Raw genomic sequence first — 27,895 nt, forward strand, 5'->3', positions numbered from 1 at the left:
TCCCTGTTCTTTCGACACACAGGAGACCATCAAAGTAACCCCAGTAAACACAAATCAGCAGAGGGTTGGGCAGATATTTCTGTCACCTTCTAATGAATTCCATCCACTGGCCAACAGGCACAGAACTTCAGGAGTTCTCCTGTGGTCTGGTCTCCTCCTACACAAAGGTCAGCTGATGTCCTAGTCTCCTGCTTTCTCTGGGGAGTGGAGGATAGAGGAAGGCTCTGCTCAGGCTTCTAGGAGAAGCAAGGAGAGAGGAGGAGTATGTGGTTTGTGCACAGGAAGGAGGTGGCCATGCCATGCTGTGTCTAAGCTGCTGGCACAGAGGTACACGGCCGAGTCCCCCGGCTCCACAGGCTGTATCCTCAGTGTGGAAGACGATCCCTCAGGCCTCCCCGCAGAGAACCGATCGTCAGGCATCCCCGAATTGTCTGCTTCAATTTTATTCTGGAAATAAGTCAGGAGCACCAGGCCTTGCCCCAGGGTCTGCCGGTACCAGTAAAGGACAGCATGACCAGAAATTGGATCACACGTGAGAGCTACAGCCTGGCCCTTCTTTGTGACCCTGTGCTTGGGGGCCTGGGAGACTCCAGCACCTGTTTGACCTGAGGTGACAGACGCTGGGAACAGAATGGGAATAATGATGAGAATCAGCACATGGACAGACCGACACACACATCACACACACCACACAAACACTCACCACATGCAAACCACACATGCATGCACACATACGCACCATATAGGGACAAACACCACACACACACACATACACACAACACACACACCACATAGACACTCACCACATACGCTACACAAACACACTCCCCACAGACATCACACACAACACTCACATGCACCACACACATATATCACACACTCACACCACATGAAAGCATGCACCATATATACCACACACACAAGCACGCTCACACATGCCCCCACGTGCACACACACACACACACACACACTGGAACTACTTGGTGTCCAGGGACTCACCTGCCACCAGGAGGCAGATGGCTGCCCAGCAGAGGAGCCTGGACTCCATGGTGGGTCAGGCAGGATTGGAAAGTTTGTTGGGCCAGGGGTTTTGTGCACATGAGCAGAGAAGGGGGTGTCCCTTTCCCCACAAAACAGGTGATATCACTGTCTCATCAGTCCCCATGGCCTCGGGATCATGTGACCATATTATAACACACTTAGATGAATGATTTGAATATGTAACACCGCACTTCCTGAGAGGCTCCCCGAGCAGAATGGTGCAGGTTCAGTGCACCTGCTGAGTCTGTGGGTCCGTGGAATGCAGGGTGAGGATGTTGAGCTGGAAAGCTGACACGATGTTCTGCAGATCAGAGATCTGAATGGAAGTACACAACCGAAAATCACCCTTGCATAGGTAATAGCTGAAGACTGAGAAAAAAACAATAATTCATGCATGGCATTGAAAGTGAAAAGACAAATGAATTGAGTAGGAATCCCTAATTAAAAAATAAAACAAAAAAAAACCTGTTGCTGTTGATTCAATGCCGACTCATAGCTACCCCACAGGACAGGTCAGAATTCCTCCATAGGATTTCCAAGGCTGTAATCTTTGAGGAAGTAAATTGTTACATCTTTCTCTTGTGAAGCAGCTGGTAGGTTCCAATAGTTAGTTAAGCTTTTGGTTACCAGCCGAGTGCTTAATCACTGTACCACCAGGGCTCCTCAACATTCCTAATAAAAACCCACTTTGAAGGACAGCACAAGACCAGGCAAAGTTTCGATCTGTTGGACGTAAGGTTAGTCCTAAGTCAGAGCCAACTCAATGACCACTCACAACAACAGGACTAAAGCGGTCCTCAAAGGACACTGAAAACAACCAAGTAAGAGATGCAAGAGCCTAACCAGAATCAACTCATCATTGGAGTTGGGGAAGAAAGGAGTTTCCAGGAGGGGAGTGAGATTAACGTGTTAATTCACAACCTAGTGTGGAAGACAAGTGAGAACGCAGGCAGGACCTGCAACAAGGCTCCTAGGAGTCGGATTGGGAGAAAAATGGATGTGTGTGCCTAGAAAAGAGGTGAACACAGCACTCTACCTCTGTTACTGCACAGAAGAGAAGGGTGAACCCCCAAGCTAATGGAGTAGAAACTATCAGAGGCATTTTTAGCGTGTGGACCTCACTTCAGAGCAGAGAAGCAGCGTTTGTGCCTCCTGTAGGTCTTGGGATGCAGCCACCTACCTGTGTCTCAGGCCCAGGGCACGTGCTAAGGGCATCGCTTCTGCTTTTGCTAGCAGCTTTTGCTGTCCTAGGATCTTGGTGATAACAGTGTGATGCGGACTGTGAGGGAAAACTCAGAAGCTAGAGTCAGAAGCCAACTCTTTGCTTTAACATCCCTTGTAGCATACAAAATAAACCTAATCTATGCCACTGGTATTCAGATATCAGCAGGGTCACCCATGGTGGACAGATTTCAGCTGAGCTTACAGACTAAGACAAACTAGGAAGAAGCGGTCTATTCTGACAAGACTCCGCCAATGAAAGCCTTTGGAATAGCCATGGAACACTGTCTGCTATAGTGCCAGAAGATGAGCCTCTCAAGTTAGATGGCACTCAAAAGACTAGTGGGGAAGAGCTGCCTCCTCAAAGTCGAGTTGATCTTAATAACATGGATGGAGTCAAACTTTCGGGACTTTCATTTGCTAATATGGCACTACTCAAAATGAGAAGAAACAGCTACAAGCATCCATTAATAATCGGAACCTGGAATGTACAAAGTATGAATCTAGGAAAATTGGAAATGGTCAGTCAAAAATGAAATGGTAGGCATAAACATCAACATCCTAGGCATTAGTGAGTTGAAATGGACTGATATTCGCCAATGTGAATCAGACAATCTTAAAGTCCACTATGTCCGGAATGACAATTTGAAGAGGGGCACTGTTGCATTCATTGTCAAAAAGAACATTTCGAGATCTGTCCTGTAGGACAACGCTGCCAATGATAGGAAAATATCCATGCGCCTACAAGGAAGACCAGTTAATACAATTATTGAAATTTACGCACCAACCAGTAAGGCCAAAGATGAAGAAATTGAAGATTTTTACCAGCTTCTGCAGTCTGAAATTGTTCAAACATGCAACCACGATGCATTGATACTTACCGGTGATTGGAATGTGAAAGTTGGAAACAAAGAAGAAGGATTGGAGTTGGAAAATATGGGCTTGGTGATAGAAATGATACCAGAGATTGCATGATAGAATTTTGGAAGACCAATGACTTCTTCATGGCGAATCCCTTTTTTCTTCTACATAAATGGCAACTATGCACATGGACTTCGTCAGATGGAATACACAGGAATCAAATTGAATACATCTGAGGAAAGAGATGATGGAAAAGCCCAATATCATCAGTCAGAACAAGGCTAGGACCCGACTGTGGAAGAGGCTATCAACTGCTCTTATACAAATTAAATTGAAACTGAAGAAAATTAGAACAAGTCGACAAGAGCCAAAGTATGACCTTGAGTATATCCCACCTGCATTTAGAGACCATCTCAAAAATAGATTTGATGAGTCAAACACTAATGACCAAAGACCAGAGGAGTTGTGGAATGAAACAAAGACATCATACATGAAGAAAGCAAGAGATCATTAAAAAGACAGGAAAGAAGGAAAAGACCAAAACAGATGTCAGCAGAGACTCCGAAAAGTGCTCCTGAATGTCGAGCAGCTAGAGTAAAAGGAAGAATTGCTGAAGTAAAAAGAAGAGAACAGAAGATTTCAAAGGGTGGCTTCAGAAGACAAACTAAGGTATTATGATGACATGTGTGAAGAGCTAGAAATCGTAAACCAAAGGGAAGAACACGCCTGGCATTTCTCAAGCTGAAAGAACTGAAGAAAAACTCAAGCCTCAAGTTGCAATAGTGAAGGATTCTATGGGACAAATACAAAATGACACAGGAAGCATCAAAAACAGATGGAAGGAATATACAGAGTCACTATATCAAAAATAATTTGTCAACATTGAACCATTTTAGGTGCTTGGTAGAGACTTCGCTGACAGTCTCTGGGTGATAATTCTCCTAACTGATTATTTCCAGGTCAAGGCTGCTGTCTGCTCCATCTATTAACATTTCTCCTGGGCAGTTTGCATCCTTGTAAGTGTTAGAGTTTGCAACTGACATTTGTTTTCCCTCCAGAGAATTTTTGTCTGATAGGGGACAGTGGTGGTTCTTCCTCCTCTATTTCTTCTCCTCTTTCTCTCCTTCCTCCTCCTCTTCTTCCTTAGAGCCCCTCCTCCAATGGAGAGTTGGATTAACCTTCACCCAGGGTATCAGGCCCAGGCCCTGGCGACTGCAGCAGTGACAGTGTGAGGCCCAGTGCACCGAGTTCAGGGTAGACCCCAACCTATGTTTTCTCATCTTCCTCTCTTTGTACCTCCCCCGGCATCAAGACTGTGGGCCCACAGCTCTTCCACTGTGGTTCTCATTAGCAATTTGAGGGACCTCCCACCTCCCACAGGGCTGTAGGTAGCCTAGCAGTAACTGAGAGCCTGAAACACCTGCATAGTATTGGATCAGTTAAGTTCTTCTTAACCCTTCTGCTCTTGGGCAGCACATCTGGACCCACCCAGGACCCCGAGATTTCAGTGATACCACAGCACCATCTTTTGTCCAAAAAGGGAAGCAGCATCATAGTTTATCCCTTCTGCTCTGGCCCAAAGGATGCTGGGAAGTATCTGCATATTCAAAACCAAACCCCAAACCATTGCCTTTGATTCCAACTTGTGAAGAACTCATGCGTGACTGTGTAGAACTGAGCTCCACAGGGTTTTCTTGACTGCGATCTCTATGGAAGCAGATTTTCAGCCCTTTCTTCTGTGGTTCTATTAGATGGATATCAACCACCAACCTTTCAGTTAGTAGTTGAGCACAAACTTGTGTGCCACCCAGGGACCTCTGCATAGTTGGCAGGGTGCATATTTCAGAACATTCTGTAAGCTTTACAATCAGCATCCTCTAATCCCCAGCCCAACACTAGTCCTAACCCGATGTGGTGGTTGATGTTATATGTCAACTTGGCTAGACCATGGTTCTCAGTGGTTTGGCAGAAGTTATGTAATTATCCTCCATTTTGTGATCTGATGGGAGCAGCCAGTCAGTTGGAAGGGCAGTCTCCCTGGGTGTGTGGCCTGCATCCAATATATATGGATGTTCTGGCAAAGCTCCTACTCTCTCTCGATCCTGCACTTATCTCATGATTGACCTCCACTTCCTGTAGAAGCCTACAACCTGCCACCTACCCTGCAGATTTTGGATTCACCAGCTCCTGCAACCACGTGAGTCAGGGGAAGCCTCCTGCTTCACACCTGACTGGTGGATTTGGGTCTTGCCAGCCTCCACAATTCTGTGAGACCTTTCCTCAAAATAAACCTTTCTATATAAATTTATACACACACTTCACTGGTTTTGCTCCTCTAGAAAACCCAGCCTAAAGCACCCTAACTCTATTCCTTCCAGTTACCATGTTTAACATCCCTACTCTACCTATTCTACTTAAATCCTTTGGCATATCTGACAGTTATCATCTAACTGGGATTTTCTCCCCTTAAAACCATGTTCTGAAAGGGAGAGGGATAGACCTGGGGATAGAAGGAAATAACATCTACTTTAAAACAGGAAGAAAAACACAGAACTTGAGAGTAGGATTTCTTTCTACGTCCATTACTGAAGACACACAAAAATGCCCTACCCTGGCCACACGTGAGACATCAAGGTAACTTGACTAAACCAGCTCAGCAGAGGACTGAGCAGACAATTCTGTTACCATCTAATGATTTCCATCCACCCACCTACAGCCACAGCACTTCAGGAGTTCACCTGTGGTCGGGCCTCCTCCTACACAAAGGTCAGCCAATGTCCTAGTCTACTGCTTTTCCTGGGTAGTGGAAGACAGAGGAAGGCTCTGCTCAGTCTTCTAGGAGCGGAAAGGAGAGAGGAGGAATATGTGGTTTGTGCACAGGAAGGAGGTGGCCATGCCATGCTATGGCTAAGCTGCTGGCACAGAGGTACACGTTCAAGTCCCCTGGCTCTACAGGCTGTATCCTCAGTGTGGAGGAGGACCCATCAATCCTCTCCAGGGAGAACTGAGCCTCAGGCATCCCCACATGTCTACTGCATCACTGTTTCAGACATTGTTTCAAAACACCAGGCTCTGCCCCAGGGCCTGTTGGCTCCGGTAGAGGCGGTTGTGTCCCACAACTGGATCACTTCTGAGGGCTATGGCCTGGTCTCTCTTTATGACTGTGTGCCTGGGGGCCTGAGAAACTGCAGCAAAATGTGACCTGAGGAGACAGACGCTGGGAAAAGGATGGGGACAATGATGGGAATCATCAGACAGACACACACACCATATATATTCACATACACACACTCACACATACTCCATCCACACTCTAGAACTACCTGGCATGCAAGGGCTCACCTGCCCCCAGGAGGCAGAGGGCCACCCAACAGGGGAGCCTGGAGGACATGGTGGGTCAGACAAGACCGTGGGATTTCCTGGTTCAGGGTCTTTGTGCACATGAGCAGAGGAGGGTGTGTCCTTTTCCCCAAAAGGCAGATGAAGTCACTGTCTCATCACTCCCTGCAGCCTCGGGATCATGTGATCATATTATAACACATATGGATGGATGACCGATTTGAATATGTATAAGCTCCTTTTTAAAAACATGGCCCCATGGGTGCTGAACCAGGGCTCCAGGGCTGTCTGGACAGGGAGACCTCACACCTTGTCTATAAGCATATGTTCTCTCTTACCACTCGCCCGTCTGCCAGGCACGTTCATTGTGACGCACTTCCAGCACCTCAAATGCCCGACCAAGGATGATCCATTGGGCCAGGTGTCCGTGTCTGCCACAGTACATCCGGCCTCCTTGCCACACTGCTCAGAATCTCCATCCTCAGGTAAAGCGGGCACTGGGAGCTGACTCGGCTGGGCCAGGACAAGCTTGAAGTCACTGGCGTATCCAGAGACACATTGAGGAAGGGATGCCTGGGCCAGTGTCTGAGTCTGGAGCTCCTATTCCTTCTTCTGGTCAAAGACCTACATCACCTGTGTTCTCTCATCTCTATGAAGGACTCTGTCCCTAAGGCCCACAGCAAAGCCCTGCCACTCAAGTCTCCGTGCCACAGAAAGGGCTCCTCTCATCCTCTTTATGGAAGGAGACTCAGCCTCATCATCCAGAAACACCAGTGTGTAATATGCTCTAGAGTGTCTCCCTGTGCTTCCAGAACTCGTGGGGCTGTTAGAGGGGGTTCAACGACTCATTTCACTGGTAGGAGAACACCCAGGCGTTCCATGGTGAGTAAAATATGTCCACTTTCATTAAATGGATAGTATAGTTACAAACTCCCTTTCCTCCAGGGGAAGCGTGGGAGCAGGGTTGGAGAAGGCCTAGCATTTGGGAGCCAGGTGAGAGGCTCGGGGCGGGATACACTGCAGCTCTGTGCTTTTCCCATCACTAGGTCCTGGCTGGCTGAGAGGGACCTGGAGGTAGACCTCAGCAGGTACAGATGTCTCTGCACCAGCCACCCCAACTCTGAGGTCCCCAGGCTGAGTACTGTGGAGGCACTGCTGGCACAGAAGTACACAGCTGTCTGTGAGGGGACTGCCGACTTCACCGTGAGGGGGAAGTGCTCCTCGTTTCATCTGGAGACACTGTACCCATCTGGGATGTCACCTTTGTTGGTATCATCAACATCAGTAGAGTAGTGGATCAGCCGCAAGCCCAGTCCTGGGTCTTCTCGGTACCAGTACATGGAGTAGTGCTTCATGTCCTGGGCACACTGCAGAGTCACATTCCCTCCTGTCCTTGTGATCTGGTGCCTCGGGGTCTGGGTGACAGCAGCATCCATGTGCCCTGTAGGGATAGAGACCAAAGCTGGTGCTGAGGCCACAGGAAAAGCCTGGGGCAGGATTGGGAAATTCCAGGATAGGGGAGGCTCCTGCCCAGGACCCACCTGCCCCCAGGACAGCCAGGACCACAGTGCACAGGAGGCGCATATCAGGAACAGACTCTGGAAGGGTCCTCTGAGATGTCACCCTCCTGTCCTAGCCTGGCCCCAGAGCACCCTGCCCCAGTAGCCATGCCCGTTTCCCCTCAAACCTCAAGTCAAAAACAAACATGCATCCAGTAACTCGGAGTGGGAGGAATGCAGTCCTCTGATTTGTACAAGTCTTTTTTTTATGATGAGTCTTTCCTGGCTTATCACAAACAGTTTGTGGAATTCCTCCTTGACTCACTGGCGTCTATTTACCTAACTATCCCTGCAGTCCAGAGGTCAGAGGAGATCTTTGGGGCTTCCTGGTGCCATTTATGACTCATGTGTCCAGATATTCCTTCAAGAGTCCTTTCCTCATTTGCTTGTTTGCCCACCCTCCTGCTATCCTCCTTCCACCTGCAAAGACCCTCTCTGGAGTCAGGGCTCCAGATCCCAGGGCACCTCTTCAACCAGCACTCAGAAAGGTTTCACTCAGTTCCTTATCCATTTACTGACTGGTGGGACACCTGCCAACACCTAGCTAGAAACACCCAGGTACCTGCTTCCTGGGTGTGGCTGGCAGGAGAATGCTCCCAACATGTACACGTCCCGATCCCTGGGTCCTGTGAGTTTAGAATTCATGGCAGGGGATTAAGGCTGTAGAGGGAATTAAGGTTGCTAATCAGTGGACAGAGTTTCTGGTGGTGCAAACGGTTAACACCCTCAGCTGCTAACCAAAAGGTTGGAGGTTTGAGTGCACCCAGAGGTGTCCCACAAGTAAGGCCTGGCCATCTGCTTCTGGAAAGTCAGCCTTTGAAAACCCCATAGAGCAGTTCTGCTCTGACACACATGGGGTCGCTATGAGTCAGAGTCAACTTGAAAACAGCTGGTAACTGGAGAAATCGCCCATGAGTGTTTTCTTCTGGAACCTTCTCCAGGGAGCAGAGCTGGACCCTGCATGCACAGTAGTGCCCTGACCACCTACATCCCGTAATTGGCCTGTGACTCATGAGACAGAAGGTTTCACAGAAACAGGCAGATGTTTAAGGTCGATATTGTACGTTTAGCATTGGAGACCCTGGGACCCCAAACAAGAAACAGGCTTACATCATTTTAAGTTCCCTTTCCTATCTCATGTGATCCCAAATCTTGTACAAAGTAAAGGGCACAAAAATGTGGGATAAACAACGTAAAATGACTAACGAATGCCAACCCTTTACGTCCTTTCTCTCCTGGTAGGCTGCACCATGAACAGGAAGATTCTTTAGCAAATCTGCCCTCCCGCCCCCCACATGTGCATCCAGGAAGACGCTGCTGGAACACCCCCACTCACACAAACCCAACAAAACCAAGTACCGTTGAGTCATCTCCAACTCGTGCGGACTCCATGTGTGTCAGAGTGTAACTGTGCTCCTTACGGTTTTCAGTGGATGATTTTTCTGAAGGAGATGGCCAGGCCTTTCTTTTGAGGAAACTCTGAATGGACTGGAACCTCCAAACTTTCTGTTAGCAGCTGAGCTCTGTCATTGTTTGTACCACCCAGGGACAGGCTTCATGAAAGATGGCACAAGCCTGGGACTGAACGATGGCTCCAGGGCAGAAAAGTGTATCTTTCTCTCTTGTCACCTGTAGGAATCATGGGGGATCTCTGCCCTGAAGTTGTCAGGGGAGAGGCATGACAATTCCACGTGATGCATGACCTGTGACCTTCCTGCTCGTGCACAGCTGGGCCTGGAAAGGAGAAATGGAGGCAGGAACAGTTCTGCAGAATGGGGTCGGGGGGCCCACAGGTGCCGGAGGAACAGAGCCCAGTGTGCCTCCTTGTTCTGCTGTTTGTGATCTCTGCCAGCAGGAGATTGGCCTCACCTCTGTCAGTTGTGGTTCTGCAGCTGAACAAACCATCACACAGTCCTTCTTCAGCACACTGCTGTCAGCAATGATACAGGTTACAGGGATGAGCAGAGCAAAGAGCGCCTGGGGGCTCCCAGCTTCGCAGCCCTGAGCTCAGCCTGCGGGCTGCCCTTGCTCTCATTGTCACTTCCTGAGCCAGGCAGAGGGCTTTGTGAACAGGGCGGCAGGGGCTCTGCAGGGTTGTGCGAGCTGCTGGCACAGAGGAACATGGCTGAGTCCCCTACGTCCAGCTCACTCAGGTTTAGCTGTGAGTGGTAGTCAGGGACCTGTTGGCCTGAGAATCGATGGGGAATATTGCCTTTCTTGCTCTCTTTCCCGTCATAATATTGAAGGAGGAACTGGGGGCCCTGGCCCCAGGCCTGTTTGTACCAGTACACAGAGAGGTGTCCAGAATGGGGGGAACAGCTCAGCGTCACCTGCTGTCCTGGTGCTTTGATCAGGTGTCTTGGGGTCTGGGTGACTCCGGAACCCACTGGGCCTGTGTGGGTAGGGGGAAAGAAGCTGAAGACAGAGTGCAGGGGGCCTGGCTGCAGCCTCCTTGTGTTCTTGAACTTCAGGGATGATAAAGGCAGATGGGCACCTTCCCACCTGTACCCTGCACTCACCTGACCCCAGTAGACAGATGGTCACCCAGCAGAGGAGCCTGGAGCCCATGGCAGGTCCGGTAGGACAGGTGGTGTCTCCCTTCCAGGGTTTTGGCCCCCTTCCTGGAGCTAGTGCCCCTCTTGTGATTGGAGATGTAGCTGTGACGTCACCTCCCTGACACCACTGTCCCAACTGTCTAGGGCACCCATCCTCCCTGCCAGCCCTCGCCCAGTTGTCCTAGGGCCCCAGCCCCTATCCCTGGCCTCTCAAAGCAGATGGACTGCAGGGTGGGTCCAGGCCTGAGGCTCCAGGCCACCTGTGTGTCCCCAGGGCCTCTCTGCTCTTCTTCCTCTGCCGGTCCCCAACAGAGCATCCAAGCAGCCTGCCACAGCCCTGCTGTTTCCCCTTCTGGGAGTTCAGAGTCTCCCTAAGGCTGACATTCACGGCTTCCCACTGGGACAGAACACGTGCACCTTAGCCTCTCTGTGTCTCTGCCATCCATCCTCTAGCTGATGAAAGGACCACAGAAGATTCTCCTTAACCCTCCCTTGACAGGCAGCCCTCTGTCAGCCCCACTGCCAACATTGGGGATCAGTGGTCCCACAGCACCCCCATAGCACTCCCATGTGGACTTCTGGACACAGCTAAGACTCTGCCTTTCTGCTGACATAGCCAAAAAAAAAAAAATCGCCATTGAGCCTGTTCTGACTCATACCAATTGTACATAACCGAGTAGAACAGCCCTTAGGTTTCCAAGGCTGCAATCTTTACAGAAGGAATAGCTTATATGTTCAAATCACAGACCTTTGGGTTAGCAGCCAAGCAATATAACCACTACTCCACCAAAACTCCTTGTAAGGGCCTTGGGGCATGGTTAGTACCATGCTCATTTTCTAGTCAGTGAGTAAACACGTTGATGAAATGAATGAGCACATTACTGTGCTCTGCTGAGAGGCTCTCTGTGCAGAATGGAGAGGGTGCGGTGCCTGTGCTGACTCAGTGGGTCCGTGGAACGCAGGGTGAGGATGTTCGGGTGGAAAGTTCACATGATGCTCTGCAGATCAGAGATCTGAACGGAAGTACGCAACTGAAAACCACCCTCACATAGGTAATACCTGAAGACAGAGAAAAAAAAAAAAAAAACCAATTCATGCATGACATTTAAAGTGAGAAGATAAATGGAGTAGGCATAAATACCAATATTGTTGCTGTTGACCCAATTCCGACTCATAGCTACTGTATACGACAGGGCAGAATTGCCCCCATAGGATTTCAAAGTCTACAATCTTTGAGGAAGCAGTTTGCTACATCTTTCTCCCATGGAGTAGCTGGTGGGTTTGAACAGTCAAGCTTTTGGTTAGCAGCTGAGCAGTTAACCACTGTGCCACCAGGGCTCCTCGGCATCCCTCATAGAAAGCCACATTGAAGGCAGCACAGGACCAGGCAATGTTTTGTTCTGTTGCACCTAAGGTTGTCCTGAGTCAGAGCTGGATGAATGACCACTCACAACAACAGGACTAAACCCCACTCCCAAGGAGTCCTCAAAAGATGTTAAAAAAAGCAGAGTCAAGGATGCAAGAGCTGAATCAGAATCAATCCATCATTGGAGTTGGGGAAGAAAAGACTTTCTGGAAGGGGAGTGAGATTAACATTTTAATTCACAACCTCATGTGGAGGACAAGTGAGATCCCAGTCAGGATCTGCAACAGGGCTCCTAGAAGAGTCAGTTTTGGATAAAGAGGTACGCCCCTGCCTAGAAAAGGGGTGCCCATAGCGCCTACCTCTGTTACTGCACAGAAGAGAAGGGTAAACCCCCAACCCAATGGAGTAGAAACTATCGAAAGCATTTTTAGAGTGCGGACCTCACTTTATAGCAGAGAAGCAGAGTTTGTGTCTCCTGTAGCTCTTGGGATGCAGCCACCTACCTATGTCTCAGGCCCAGGGCACATGCTAATGGTGTCATTTCTCCTTTTGCTACTAGGTCTACTAGGATCTTGGTGATAACAGCATGCTGCAGTCTGTCAGAGAAGACTCAGAAGCTGGAGTCAGAGGCCAACTCTTTGCTTTCAAACCCCTTGTAGCATAAACAATAAACCCAAGTTATGCCACTGGTATTCAGATACCAGCGGGGTCACCTGTGGTGGACAGGTTTCAGCTGAGCATCCAGAAAAGGAAGCAGCAGTCTACTTCTGAAAAGAATCAGCCTGTGAAAACCTCATGAATAGCAGCGGAACATTGTCTGATATAGTGACGGAAGATGAACTCCTCAGGCTGAAAGGCACTAAGAAGACTACTGCGGAAGAGCCAACTCCTTAAAGTAGAGTCGCAGGAGGCGGAGCCAAGATGGCAGACTAGGTAGACGCTACCTCGGATCCCTCTTACAACAAAGACACGGAAAAACAAGTGAATCGATCACATACATAACAATCTATGAACCCTGAACAACAAACACAGATTTAGAGACGGAGAAAGAACTAATACGGGGAAGCAGCGATTGTGTTCAGAGCCTGGAGCCAGCGCACCAGTCAGGTACGGCACAAGCAGAGAGAGCTGCTCCACCCCCCTGAACTAACCCCGGGAGGGGGACCAGCCGGTTCCGCAGGCGGCGCGGGACGCAGCCGGTAGGAAAAATCCCCGGGAGGCACTGCCCGGTCTTGCAACGGGGAGAGCAGCATCCCAGCCGGGGAACCGTCCTGCCGGGATTTGGACTGGACGCAGGTACGGCACGAGCAAGGGGAGCTTGCACAATCACGGGGAGCTGCCCCACCCATCTGAACTAACCCCGGGAGGGGTCCCAACTGGTTCGCAGGGGCGGCACGGCCACGCGGCTGGAGGGACGAGAAGTCCCCAGGACACAGCGACTGATTTTGGAGTCGAGAGTGCACCCTCCCAGTAGGGGAGCCTTGACACTGGGCGTGGGGCTGGAAGCGGAGGATCTGACCGTGACTCCAGCGGGCCAGACCCGCCGGGGACAATCTCCACACAGCCAGCACACGTAGGCGACGCGCCCCACGGGAATCTCAGATATAATAGTCATTCCAAGCAAGACAAGCAACTCTGGCTATATTCTGAGGTGCTACTCTCCTATCTCTCTGTTCCCTCCCCCACCCTCCCCAGGCGGCTTCATTAACATCCGAATAGCCTGAGCCAGAGGGAGAACTCTGATAGGGATCTGACTGCATTTTTTTTTTAGCGAATTTTCTGGAAAAACTAGTTTCCCAGTGATGGCTCGGAGACAACAATCCATATCAAACCACTTAAAGAAGCAGACCATGACAGCTTCTCCAACCCCCCAAACAAAAGAATCAAAATCTTTCCCTAATGAAGATACAATCCTGGAATTATCAGATACAGAATATAAAAAACTAATTTACAGAATGCTTAAAGATATCACAAATGAAATTAGGATAACTGCAGAAAAAGCCAAGGAACACACCGATAAAACTGTTGAAGAACTCAAAAAGATTATTCAAGAACATAGTGGAAAAATTAATAAGTTGCAAGAATCCATAGAGAGACAGCATGTAGAAATCCAAAAGATTAACAATAAAATAACAGAATTTGACAACGCAACAGGAAGTCAGAGGAGCAGACTCGAGCAATTAGAATGCAGACTGGGACATCTGGAGGACCAGGGAATCAACACCAACATAGCTGAAAAAAAATCAGAGAAAAGAATTTAAAAAAATGAAGAAACCCTAAGAATCATGTGGGACTCTATCAAGAAGGATAACTTGCGAGTGATTGGAGTCCCAGAACAGGGAGGGGGGGACAGAAAACACAGAGAAAATAGTTGAAGAACTCCTGACAGAAAACTTCCCTGACATCATGAAAGACGAAAGGATATCTATCCAAGATGCTCATCGAACCCCATTTAAGATTGATCCAAAAAGAAAAACACCAAGACATATTATCATCAAACTCACCAAAACCAAAGATAAACAGAAAATTTTAAAAGCAGCCAGGAAGAAAAGAAAGGTTTCCTTCAAGGGAGAATCAATAAGAATAAGTTCAGACTACTCAGCAGAAACCATGCAGGCAAGAAGGGAATGGGACAACATATACAGAACACTGAAGGAGAAAAACTGCCAGCCAAGGATCACATATCCAGCAAAACTCTCTCTCAAATATGAAGGCGAAATTAAGATATTTACAGATAAACACAAGTTTAGAGAATTTGCAAAAACCAAACCAAAGCTACAAGAAATACTAAAGGATATTGTTTGGTCAGAGAACCAATAATATCAGATATCAGCACAACACAAGGTCACAAAACAGAACGTCCTGATATCAACTCAAATAGAGAAATCACAAAAACAAACAAATTAAGATTAATTCAAAAAAAAAATACACATAACAGGGAATCATGGAAGTCAATAGGTAAAAGATCACAATAATCAAAAAGAGGGACTAAATACAGGAGGCATTGAACGGCCATATGAAGAGTGATACAAGGCGATATAGAACAATACAAGTTAGGTTTTTACTTAGAAAAATAGGGGTAAATAATAAGGTAACCACAAAAAGGTATAACAACTCTATAACTCAAGATAAAAACCAAGAAAAACGTAACGACTCAACTAACATAAAGTCAAGCACTACGAAAATGAGGATCTCACAATTGACTAAGAAAAACGCCTCAGCACAAAAAAGTATGTGGAAAAATGAAATTGTCAACAACACACATAAAAAGGCATCAAAATGACAGCACTAAAAACTTATTTATCTATAATTACCCTGAATGTAAATGGACTAAATGCACCAATAAAGAGACAGAGAGTCACAGACTGGATAAAGAAACACGATCCATCTATATGCTGCCTACAAGAGACACACCTTAGACTTAGAGACACAAACAAACTAAAATTCAAAGGATGGAAAAAAGTATATCAAGCAAACAATAAGCAAAAAAGAAGAGGAGTAGCAATATTAATTTCTGACAAAATAGACTTTAGACTTAAATCTGCCACAAAGGATAAAGAAGGACACTATATAATGATAAAAGGGACAATTGATCAGGAAGACATAACCATATTAAATATCTATGCACCCAATGACAGGGCTGCGAGATACATAAATCAAATTTTAACAGAATTGAAAAGTGAGATAGATACCTCCACAATTATAGTAGGAGACTTCAACACACCACTTTCGGAGAAGGACAGGACATCCAGTAAGAAGCTCAATAGAGACACGGAAGATCTAATTACAACAATCAACCAACTTGACCTCATTGACTTATACAGAACTCTCCACCCAACTGCTGCAAAATATACTTTTTTTTCTAGTGCACATGGAACATTCTCTAGAATAGACCACATATTAGGTCATAAAACAAACCTTTGCAGAATCCAAAACATCGAAATATTACAAAGCATCTTCTCAGACCACAAGGCAATAAAACTAGAGATCAATAACAGAAAAACTAGGGAAAAGAAATCAAATACTTGGAAAATGAAAAATACCCTCCTGAAAAAAGACTGGGTTATAGAAGACATCAAGGAGGGAATAAGGAAATTCATAGAAAGCAACGAGAATGAAAATACTTCCTATCAAAACCTCTGGGACACAGCAAAAGCAGTGCTCAGGGGCCAATTTATATCGATAAATGCACACATACAAAAAGAAGAACGAGCCAAAATCAGAGAACCGTCCCTACAACTTGAACAAATAGAAACTGAGCAATAAAAGAATCCATCAGGCACCAGAAGAAAGCAAATAATAAAAATTAGAGCTGAACTAAATGAATTAGAGAACAGAAAAACAATTGAAAGAATTAACAAAGCCAAAAGCTGGTTCTTCGAAAAAATTAACAAAATTGATAAATCATTGGCTAGACTGACTAAAGAAATACAGGAAAGGAAACAAATAACCCGAATAAGAAACGAGAAGGACCACATCACAACAGAACCAAATGAAATTAAAAGAATCATTTTAGATTATTATGAAAAATTGTACTCTAACAAATTTGAAAACCTAGAAGAAATGGATGAATTCCTGGAAAAAACACTACCTACCTAAACTAACACATTCAGAAGTAGAACAACTAAATAGACCCATAACAAAAAATGAGATTGAAACGGTAATCAAAAAACTCCCAACAAAAAAAGCCCTGGCCCGGACAGCTTCACCGCAGAGTTCTACCAAACTTTCAGAGAAGAGTTAACACCACTACTTCTGAAGGTATTCCAAAGCATAGAAAAAGATGGAATACTACCCAACTCATTCTATGAGGCCACCATCTCCCTGATACCAAAACCAGGTAAAGACATTACAAAAAAGGAAAATTATAGACCTATATCCCTCATGAACATTGATGCAAAAATCCTCAACAAAATTCTAGCCAATAGAGTCCAACAACACATCAAAAAAATAATTCACCCTGATCAAGTGGGATTTATACCAGGTATGCAAGGCTGGTTTAATATCAGAAAAACCATTAATGTAATCCATCACATAAATAAAACAAAAGACAAAAACCACATGATCTTATCAATAGATGCAGAAAAGGCATTTGACAAAGTCGAACACCCATTTATGATAAAAACTCTTACCAAAATAGGAATTGAAGGAAAATTCCTCAACATAATAAAGGGCATCTATGCAAAGCCAATAGCCAATATCACTCTAAATGGAGAGAACCTGAAAGCATTTCCCTTGAGAACGGGAGCCAGACAAGGATGCCCTTTATCACCGCTCTTATTCAACATCGTACTTGAAGTCCTATCCAGGGCAATTAGGCTAGACAAAGAAATAAAAGGTATCCGGATTGGCAAGGAAGAAGTAAAGTTATCACTATTTGCAGATGACATGATTATATACACAGAAAATCCTAAGGAATCCTCCAGAAAACTACTGAAACTAATAGAAGAGTTTGGCAGAGTCGCAGGTTATAAAATAAACATACAAAAATCACTTGGATTCCTCTACATCAACAAAAAGAACACCGAAGAGGAAATAACCAAATCAATACCATTCACAGTAGCCCCCAAGAAGATAAGATACTTAGGAATAAATCTTACCAAGGATGTAAAAGACCTATACAAAGAAAACTACAAAGCTCTACTACAAGAAATTCAAAAGGACATACTAAAGTGGAAAAACATACCTTGCTCATGGATAGGAAGACTTAACAGAGTAAAAATTTCTATTCTACCAAAAGCCATCTATACATTTAACGCACTTCCGATCCAAATTCCAATGTCATATTTTAAGGGGATAGAGAAACAAATAACCAATTTCATATGGAAGGGAAAGAACCCCCAGATAAGCAAAGCACTACTGAAAAAGAAGAAGAAAGTGGGAGGCCTCACTCTACCTGATTTCAGAACCTATTATACAGCCACAGTAGTCAAAACAGCCTGGTACTGGTACAACAACAGGCACATAGACCAATGGAACAGAATTGAGAACCCAGACATAGATCCATCCACGTATGAGCAGCTGATATTTGACAAAGGACCAGTGTCAATTAATTGGGGAAAAAATAGCCTTTTTAACAAATGGTGCTGGCATAACTGGATATCCATTTGCAAAAAAATGAAACAGGACCCATACCTTACACCATGCACAAAAACTAACTCCAAGTGGATCAAAGACCTAAACATAAAGACTAAAACGATAAAGATCATGGAAGAAAAAATTGGGACTACCCTAGGAGCCCTAATACAAGGCATAAACAGAATACAAAACATTACCAAAAATGATGAAGAGAAACCCGATAACTGGGAGCTCCTAAAAATCAAACACCTATGCTCATCTAAAGACTTCACCAAAAGAGTAAAAAGACCACCTACAGACTGGGAAAGAATTTTCAGCTATGACATCTCCGACCAGCACCTGATCTCTAAAATCTACATGATTCTGTCAAAACTCAACCACAAAAAGACAAACAACCCAATCAAAAAGTGGGCAAAGGATATGAACACACATTTCACTAAAGAAGATATTCAGGCAGCCAACAGATACATGAGAAAATGCTCTCGATCATTAGCCATTAGAGAAATGCAAATTAAAACTACGATGAGATTCCATCTCACACCAGCAAGGCTGGCTTTAATCCAAAAAACACAAAATAATAAATGTTGGAGAGGCTGCGGAGAGATTGGAACTCTTATACACTGCTGGTGGGAATGAAAAATGGTACAACCACTTTGGAAATCCATCTGGCGTTATCTTAAACAGTTAGAAATAGAACTACCATACAACCCAGAAATCCCACTCCTAGGAATATACCCTAGAGATACAAGAGCCTTCATACAAACAGATATATGCACACCCATGTTTATTGCAGCTCTGTTTACAATAGCAAAAAGCTGGAAGCAACCAAGGTGTCCATCAACGGATGAATGGGTAAATAAATTGTGGAATATTCACACAATGGAATACTACGCATCGATAAAGAACAGTGACGAATCTGTGAAACATTTCATAACGTGGAGGAACCTGGAAGGCATTATGCTGAGGGAAATGAGTCAGAGGCAAAAGGACAAATATTGTATAAGACCACTATTATAAGATCTTGAGAAATAGTAAACCTGAGAAGAACACATACTTTTGTGGTTACGAGGGCGGGAGGGAGTGAGGGTGGGAGAGGGTTTTTTATTGATTAATCAGTAGATAAGAACTGCTTTAGGTGAAGGGAAAGACAACACTCAATACATGGAAGGTCAGCTCAATTGGACTGGACCAAAAGCAAAGAAGTTTCCGGGATAAAATGAATGCTTCAAAGGTCAGCGGAGCAAGGGCGGGGGTCTGGGGAACATGGTTTGCGGGGACTTCTAAGGCAATTGGCAATATAATTCTATTATGAAATCATTCTGCATCCCACTTTGAAATGTGGCGTCTGGGGTCTTAAATGCTAACAAGCGGCCATCTAAGATGCATCAATTGGTCTCAACCCACCTGGATCAAAGGAGAATGAAGAACACCAAGGTCACACGATAACTAAGAGCCCAAGAGACAGAAAGGGCCACATGAACCAGAGACCTCCATCATCCTGAGACCAGAAGAACTAGTTGGTGCCTGGCCACAATCGATGACTGCCCTGACAGGGAGCACAGCAGAGGACCCCTGAGGGAGCAGGAGATCAGTGGGATACAGACCCCAAATTCTCATAAAAAGACCAAACTTAATGGTCTGACTGAGACTAGAGGAATCCCGGCGGCCATGCTCCCCAGACCTTCTGTCGGCACAGGACAGGAACCATCCCCGAAGACAACTCATCAGACATGAAAGGGACTGGTCAGCGGGTGGGAGAGAGACGCTGATGAAGAGTGAGCTAATTATATCAGGTGGACACTTGAGATTGTGTTGGCAACTCTTGTCTGGAGGGGGGATGGGAGGATAGAGAGAGCGGGAAGCTGGCAAAATTGTCACGAAAGGAGAGACTGGAAGGGCTGACTCAAGAGGGGGAGAGCAAGTGGGAGTAGGGAGTGAGATGTGTGTAAACGTATATGTGACAGACTGATTGGATTTGTAAACATTCACTTGAAGCTTAATAAAAGTTAATAAAAAAAAAAAAGTAGAGTCGGCTTTAAGAACATGGATGGAGTCAAGCTTTCAGGACCTTCGTTTGTTGACTCGGCACAACTTAAAAAGAGAAGAAAGAGCTGCAAACATCCATAAATAATCAGAAAGTGGAATGTAAGAATTATGAATCTTGGAAAGTTGGAAATGGTCAAAAATGAAATGGAAGGCATAAACACCAATATCCCAGGTATTAGTGAGCCTAAATGGACTGGTATTGGCCATTTTGAACCAGACAATCCTACGGTCTACTATGCAGGGAAGGACAACTTGAGAGAAATGCTGCTGCATTCATTGTCAAAAAGAATGTTTCAAGATCTACCCTTAAGTACAAGGCTGTCAGTGATAGGATAATATCCATATTTCTACAAAGGAGCCTAGTTATTAGGACTATTATTCAAATAGAGGCATCACCCACTAAGTACAAAACTGAAGAAATTGAAGATTTTTACCAGTTTCTGCAGTCTGTATTTGATCATACAGGCAATCAAGATGCATTGACAATTATTGATGATTGCAATGGGAAAGTTGGCAACAAAGAAGATGGATCGGTAGTTGGAAAATATGGCCTTGGGTATAGAAATGATGCCGAAGATCACATGATGTCATTTTGCAAGACTGACGACTTCTTCAATGTAAATAACTTTTTTCATCACCTAAACGGCAACGATACACATGAACTTTGCCAGATGGAATACACAGGAGTCAAATCAACTACATCTGTGGAAAGAGATGATGGAAAAAAGCTCAATATCATCAGTCAGAAAAAGGCCAGGGCCCGAGGTGCAATAAGCTATCAATTTCTCTTCTGCAAGTTCAAGCTGAAAGTGAAGAAATTTAGAACAAGTAGACAAGAGCCAAAGTATGACTTTGAGTATATCCCTCCTGAATTTAGGGACCATCTCAAGAATAGATTTGAAGCATTGAACGCTAATGACCAAAGACCAGAGGAGCTGTGGAATGACATCAAAGATATTATACATGAAGAAAGCAAGAGGTCATTAAAAAGACAGGAAAGAAGGAAAAGACCAGAATGGATGTCAGAGAAACTCGGAAACTTGCTTTTGAAATTTGAGCAGCTAAAGCAAAAGGAAGAATTGATGTAGGTAAAGAACTGAACAGACTTCAAAGGGTGCCTGAAGAAGAAAACGTAAAATATTATAATGACATGTGCAAAGAGCTGAGATAGAAAACTAAAAGGGAAGAACACGCTCAGCATTTCTCAAGCTGAAAGAACTAAAGAAAAAATTCAAGGCTCAAGTTGCAATAGTGAAGGATTCTATGGAGAAAATATTAAATGACACAGGAAGCTTCAAAAGAAGATGGAAGTGATACACAGAGTCATATAGCAAAAAGAATTTGTCTGCATTCAACCATTTTAGGAGGTCCCACATGATCAGGAACCGATGGTACTGAAGGAAGGAGTCCAAGCCACACTAAAGGTATTGGCAAAAAAAAGGCTCCGGTAATTGACAGAATATCAACTGACATGTTTCCACGAATGGATGCAGCTCTGGAATTGCTTACTCGTCTCTGCCAAGAAATGTGGAAGACAGCTACCTGGCCAACTGACCAGAACAGATCCATATTTATTCCTATTCTCAAGAAAAGTGATCCAATCTAATGTGGAAATTATTGAACAACATCATTAATACCACAAGCAAGCAAAATTTTGCTGAAGATCATTCCAAGCGGATGCAGCAGTGTATCTACAGCGAAATGTCAGAAATACAAGCCGGATCCAGAAGAGGACATGGAGCCAGGGATATCATTGCTGATTGCAGATGGATACCAGAAGGATGTTTATCTGTGTTTTATTGACTAGGTAAAGGCATTTGAGTGTGTGGGTCATGACAAATTACGGTTAACTTTGTGAAGAATGGGAATTCCAGAACACTTAATTGTGCTAATGAGGAAACTGTACACAGATCAAGAGGCAGTTTTCCAGACAGAACAAGGGGACACTGTGGGGTTTCAGTTCGGAAAGGTGCTTGTCAGGGTTGTACCCTTTCACCATACCTATTCAATCTGAGCAAATAATCCAAGAAACTGGACTATATGAAGAAGAACGGGGCATCCGGATTGGAGGAAGACTCATTAACAACCTGCATTACGCAGATGTCACAACCTTGCTTGCTGAAAGTGAAGAGGACTTGAAGCACTTACTGATGAAGATCAAAGACCACAGCCTTCAGAATGGATTACATCTCAACATAAAGTAAACAAAGATCCTCACAACTGGACCGATGAAGAACATCATGACAAAGGGAGAAAAGATTGAAGTTGTCAAGGATTTTATTTTACTTGGATCCACAATGAACAGCCATGGAAGCAGCAGTCGAGAAATCAAAAGACACATTGCACTGGGCAAACCTGCTGCAAAAGACCTCTTTAAAGTGTTGAAAAGCAAAGATACCACCTTGAAGACTAAGGTGGACCTGACCCAAGCCAAGGTATTTTCAATTACATGATGCTCATGAGAAAGTTGAACAATTGATAGGGAAGACTGAAGAAGAATGATGCCTTTGAATTGTGGTGCTGGCAAAGAATATTGACTATACCATGGACTGCCTAAAGAATGAACAAATGTATATGAGAAGTACAACCAGAATGCTCCTTAGAAGCAAGAATGGTGAGACTGCATCTTACATGCTTTGGACATGTTGCCAGGAAGGGTCAGTCCCTGGAGAAGGATATTATGCTTGGTAAAGTACAGGGTCAGTGGAAAAGAAGAAGACCCTCAATGAGATGGACTGACACAGTGGTTGCAACAATGTGCTCAAGCGTAACAATTGGGAGCATGGTGCAGGACCAGGCAGTGCTTCCTTCTGTGGTATATAGGGTTGGTATGAGTTAGAGGTGACTTGAAGGCACCTAAAAACAACTGTGACCTGGGGAGCTGCGTACAGACACCCACAATCTTCCTGCATGTGCCTTTGTACCCTGGGAAGCCCACCTCTGGACCTCCTAGTCCTGGAGTTCATTCATCCATGTTAAGAAAACTGGCTCTCGGGTGTGGGTGTCCACCTGTAAAGTGCCAGGAACGGATGTGTGCTGGAGGAGAAGAAACTTAATGCCCGATATTACTTTGTTACCTTTTATAAGAAAAAATTGGAAGAGCTCATGGGTTTTAGCGCAAGCCAAAGCAATGGTTATTTCAGTTCCTTCCTTAATCGACCCTTGAGATACTTTCAGAACCCTTCAAAACCTGCCCTATGCCCACAGGCGCTTGGTAGAGACTTAGCTTACAGTCTCTGGCTGATAATTCTACCAGCTGGTGGCTGTGAGTCGGAATCAATTCAAGGGCAACGGGTTTGGGTTTTTTCTTTTGGATTATCTCCAGGTCCAGTGCTGCCGTGTGCTCCATGTATTAACATTTCCCCTGGGTAGTTTGCTCCCTTGTAGCTGTTAGAGTTTCCAATTGACATGTGTTTTCTCACCAGAGCATTTTTGTCTGATAGGGGACAGAGGTGGTTCTTCCTCCTGTGTTTCTTCTCCTCTTTTCCCTCCTTCCTCCTCCTCCTCTTCCTTAGAGCCCCTCCTCCAGTAGACAGTTGGATCAGCCTTCCTCCAGGATATCAGGCTTAGGCCCCTCTGACTGCAGGAAGGACAAGCTGAGGGGCAGAGCTCTGATTTCAGGGTAGACCCCACCCTAGGGTTTCTCATCTTCCTCTCTTTGCACCTCCCTCTGGCATCAAGGCTGTGGGTCCACAGTTCTCCCACTGTGGTTCTCATTAGGCCTAACACCTCCCACAGAGCTGTAGGTATCCTGGCAGTGACTGAAAGCCTCAAAACAAAATGAAAACCAAACCCATTGCTCTCCAGTCCTTTTGGACACTTAGGGACCCTATAGGCCAGAGTAGAACTGCCCCGCAGGGTTTCCAAAGAGCACCTGGTAGATTCGAACTGCCAAACTTTTGGTTTGCAGCCAGAGCTCTTAACCACCATGCAACCAGCGTTTCCAAAAGCCTCAAACACCTGCCTAATATTGGATCAATGAAGTTTTTCTTAACCCTTCACCTCCAGGGCAGCTTATCTGCACCACCCAGGACTCTGAATTCTCAGTAGCGCCACAGTGCCATCTTGTGGCCCAAAAAGGGAAGCATCATCATTGTTTATCCCTTCTGCATTGGTGGTCTAGTGGTTAAGTGCTACAGCTCCTAACCAAAGAGTTGGCAATTCAAATCCGCCAGGCGCTCCTTGGAAACTCTATGGGGCAGTTCTACTCTGGCCTATAGGGTCGCTGTGAGTCGGAATCAGCTCGATGGCATTGGGTTTTGGTTATTGGGCACTGGCCCCAAAATTACTGGGAAGTGTTTGCATATTGAAAACCAGACATCTAACCATTGTCGTTGATTTCAGCTTCTGAAGACCTCATGTGTTACTGAATAGAACTGAGCTCCACAGGGTGTAACCTCTATGGAAGCAGATCTGCAAACCTTTCTTCTGTGGTTCTATTGGATGGATTAGAACCATCAAAGTTTCAATTAGTAGTTGAGCATAAACTTGTGCCCCACTCAGGGACCTCTGCATAGATGGCAGGGTGCATATTCCAGAAGATTCTTCAAGCTTTGCAATCAACATCCTCTAACCCCAATCCCAACACTAGTCCTAGACCTACGTGACGCTTAATGTTATCTGTCAACTTGGCTAGGCCATGGTTCTCATGGTTTGGCAGATGTTATTTAATCATCCTCTGTTTTGTGGGCAACCAATGAGTTGGAAGGGCAGTTTCCTGGGGGTGTGACCTGCATCCAATGTATATGGGTGTTCTGGAAAAGCATGTTCTCTCTCTGGATCCTGCACTCGTCTCATGATTGACCTCCAGTTCCTGGAGAAGCCTTCAGCCTGACACCTGACCAACGGATTTGGGACTTGCCAGCCTCCACAATTGTGTGAGCCATTTCCTCGAAATAAATCCTTCTATATATATTTATACATACACTTCACTGGTTTTGCTCCTCTAGAGAACCCAGCCTAAACTCCCTAACTCTATTCCTTCAACTTACCATGTTTAACATCCCTATTCTACTCCTTCTACTTAAATCTTATGGCATATCCGACAGTTATCATCTAACTGGGATTTTCTTCCCTTAAAACCATGTCCTGAAAGGGAGAGGGATAGACCTGGGGATAGAAGGAAATAATATCTAGTCTAAAATAGGAAGAAAAACCCAGCACTTGAGAGTAGGTTTCTTCATCCATTACTGAAGATATACCTAGACGCCCTTACCACCACCACGCACAGGAGACCATCAAGGTAACTAGAATAAACACAGATCAGCTAAGGGCTGGGTAGGCATTTCTTTTACCATTTAATGATTTCCATCCACTGGCCAAAAGCCACAGCCCTTCAGGAGTTCTCCTTTGGTCTAGCCTCCTCCTACAAAAAAGTCAACTGCTGTCCTAGTCTACTGCTTTCCCTGGGGAGTGGAGGACAGAGGAAGGCTCTGCTCAGGCTTCTAGGAGTGGCAAGGAGAGAGGAGATGTACGTGGTTTGTGCACAGGAAGGAGGTGGCCATGCCACACTGTGGCTAAGCTGCTGGCACAGAGGTACATGGTCGAGTCCCCTGGCTCCATAGCCTGGGTCCTCAGCATCGAAGACATCCCATCAGACTTCTCCACTGAGAACCGAGCCTCAGGCATCCCTGACGTGTCTGCTCCCTCCTTGTTTTGGAACTACATCAAAAACACCAGGTTCTGTCAGTACCAGTAAAGGCAGTTTTGTCCCTGAGGGCTATGGCCTTGCCTCTCTTTGTGACACTGTGCCAGGGGCCTTGGAGACTCCGGCATCTATGTGACCTGAGGAGACAGATGCTGGGAACAGAATGGGGACAATGACAGGAATCACCGCACAGACACACACCAAATATACACACTGTACTTACCACTCACACACACAGTCATGCATGCCCCCCATGCATAGACACACATGCACACATACACACACTGGAAATACTTGGTGTCCAGGAACTCACCTGCCCCCAGGAGCCAGAGGGCCACCCAGTAGATGACCCAGGAGCCCATGGTGGGTCCTGTATACCTGGAGAGTTTGTTGGTTCAGGGTCTTTGTGCTCATGAGCAGAGGAGGGAGACATCCCTCCCCACACAAGACAGGTCATGTCACTGTCTCATCAGTCTCCAAGCTCTCCGGAAATGAGATCATATTATAACACACTTTGATGACTGATTTGAATATGTACAAGCTCCTTTTTGAAAACATCACCTCATGGGTGCTAGCCCAGAGCCCCCGGACTGTCTGGACAGGAGACTCACACCACAGCTCTAAGTGCACCTTCTCCCTCACCACTCTCCTCATCTGCCAGGCTTGTTCACTGTGACCCACCTCCAGCACCTCAAATGCCTGACTGAGGACGATCCCATGGTCCATGTGTTCCTGTCTGCCATGGCCCTTCCACCCTCCTGGCCACACTGCTCAGCATCCCCAACCTTAGGCAGGGTGGGCACTGGGGGCTGACTCGGCTAGGCATAGATAAGCTTGAAGTCACTGTGGTATCCAGGGACACAGGAGACGAAGTGATGCCTGGGTCAGTGTCTGAGTCCGGAGCTCCTATTCCTTTTGCCTGTCAGGGACCAATGTCCCCTGGGTTCTCTCATCTCCATGAAGGACTCTACCCACGACCCATGGCAAAGCCCTGCTGTTCAAGTCTCCATGCCACAGAAAAGGTTCCTCTCCTCTTCCTTGTGGAAGGAGACTTAGGCTCCTCATCCAGAAATAGTGGTGTGTAACATGCTCTAGAGTGTCTCCCGATGCTTCCAGAAACCACGAGGCTGTTACAGGGGGCTCAGCTCCTCATTTCACTGCTAGAAGAATCCCCAGGTGTTCCATGGTCACTAAAGTATGTCTGCTTTCATTAACTGGACACTGTAGTTTCAAACTCCCTTTCCTTCGTGGGGAGCATGGGTGCCAGGTGAGGGGCCCCGGGGCAGGACACACTGCAGCTCTGTGTGATTGCTGCTAGCCCAGAGACACATGACTGAGTCCCATCCCCAGGTCTAGGCTGGCTGAGAGTGGCCTGGAGCTGGACCTCAGCAGGAATGGAGGGCCCTGCACCTTCCACACCAGCTCCGAGACCCTGGGTCTGAGCAGGCTATGGGGGCCTCCTGAGCCCTTTTTTTGAGGGGCTGATGTGACCCTGCAGCACTGTGGAGTAACTGCTGGCGCAGAAGTACACAGCTGTCTGCGAGGGGGCGGCCGACCCCAGCGTGAGGTGGAAGTGCTCCTTTTTTGATCTGGAGACGCTGTAACCCTCGGGGATGTCACCATTTTCAGCCTCACCAACACGGACAGAGTAGTGGATCAGCCTCAGCCCCAGTCCCGGGTCTTCTCGGTACCAGTACATGTACTCATGGTTCATGTTCTGGGTACATTCCAGGGTCACGTTCCCTCCTGTCCTCGCGATTTTGTGCCTCGGGTTCTGGGTGACGCCAGCATTCGTGTGCCCTGTGGGGACAGAGACCAAAGTTGGTGCCAAAGGCAAAGGCTGGGGAAGGATCCGGAAGTCATAGGAGAGGAGAGGGACCTGCCCAGGACGCACCTGCCCCCAGGAGAGCCAGGACCACAGCGCACAGGAGGCGCATGGCAGGGACAAGCTCTGGAGGGGTCCTTCTGAGATGTCACCCTCCTGCCCCAGCCTGGCCCCAGAGCAGCCTGTCCCAGTGGCCACGCCCCTTTTCCCTGCAACCTCCAGTCAAAATAAACACTCAGGCCAACAGCCCAGACTGGGAGGAATGCACTGCTCTGAATTTGCACAGGTCCTGTGTGTAGAGGAGTCTTTCCTGCCTTTGTGCAGAATAGTTTGTAACTCTGTATAAATTTCTCCCTG

General features: G+C 46.2%; 1 pseudogene and 3 gene segments (V, D, J or C); all 4 read right to left on the reverse strand.

The window, feature by feature from the left end:
• Positions 1 to 228: 228 nt before the first annotated feature.
• LOC126082165 (probable non-functional T cell receptor beta variable 7-3) lies at positions 229 to 1,114 on the reverse strand. The segment is given in 2 exon segments: positions 229 to 620; positions 1,000 to 1,114. Coding segments are annotated over 2 exon segments (441 nt in total).
• A 153-nt stretch (positions 1,115 to 1,267) lies between these two features.
• LOC126082166 (T cell receptor beta variable 6-4-like) lies at positions 1,268 to 8,046 on the reverse strand (annotated as a pseudogene).
• Positions 8,047 to 9,970: 1,924 nt separating this feature from the next.
• Positions 9,971 to 10,589, reverse strand: LOC126082167 (T cell receptor beta variable 9-like). The segment is given in 2 exon segments: positions 9,971 to 10,413; positions 10,541 to 10,589. Coding segments are annotated over 2 exon segments (492 nt in total).
• A 16,571-nt stretch (positions 10,590 to 27,160) lies between these two features.
• Positions 27,161 to 27,683, reverse strand: LOC126082168 (T cell receptor beta variable 6-5-like). The segment is given in 2 exon segments: positions 27,161 to 27,513; positions 27,608 to 27,683. Coding segments are annotated over 2 exon segments (396 nt in total).
• Between the last annotated feature and the right edge of the window lie 212 nt (positions 27,684 to 27,895).

This window comes from Elephas maximus, chromosome 8, assembly GCF_024166365.1.
Source record: "Elephas maximus indicus isolate mEleMax1 chromosome 8, mEleMax1 primary haplotype, whole genome shotgun sequence".
Lineage (NCBI taxonomy): Eukaryota > Metazoa > Chordata > Mammalia > Proboscidea > Elephantidae > Elephas > Elephas maximus.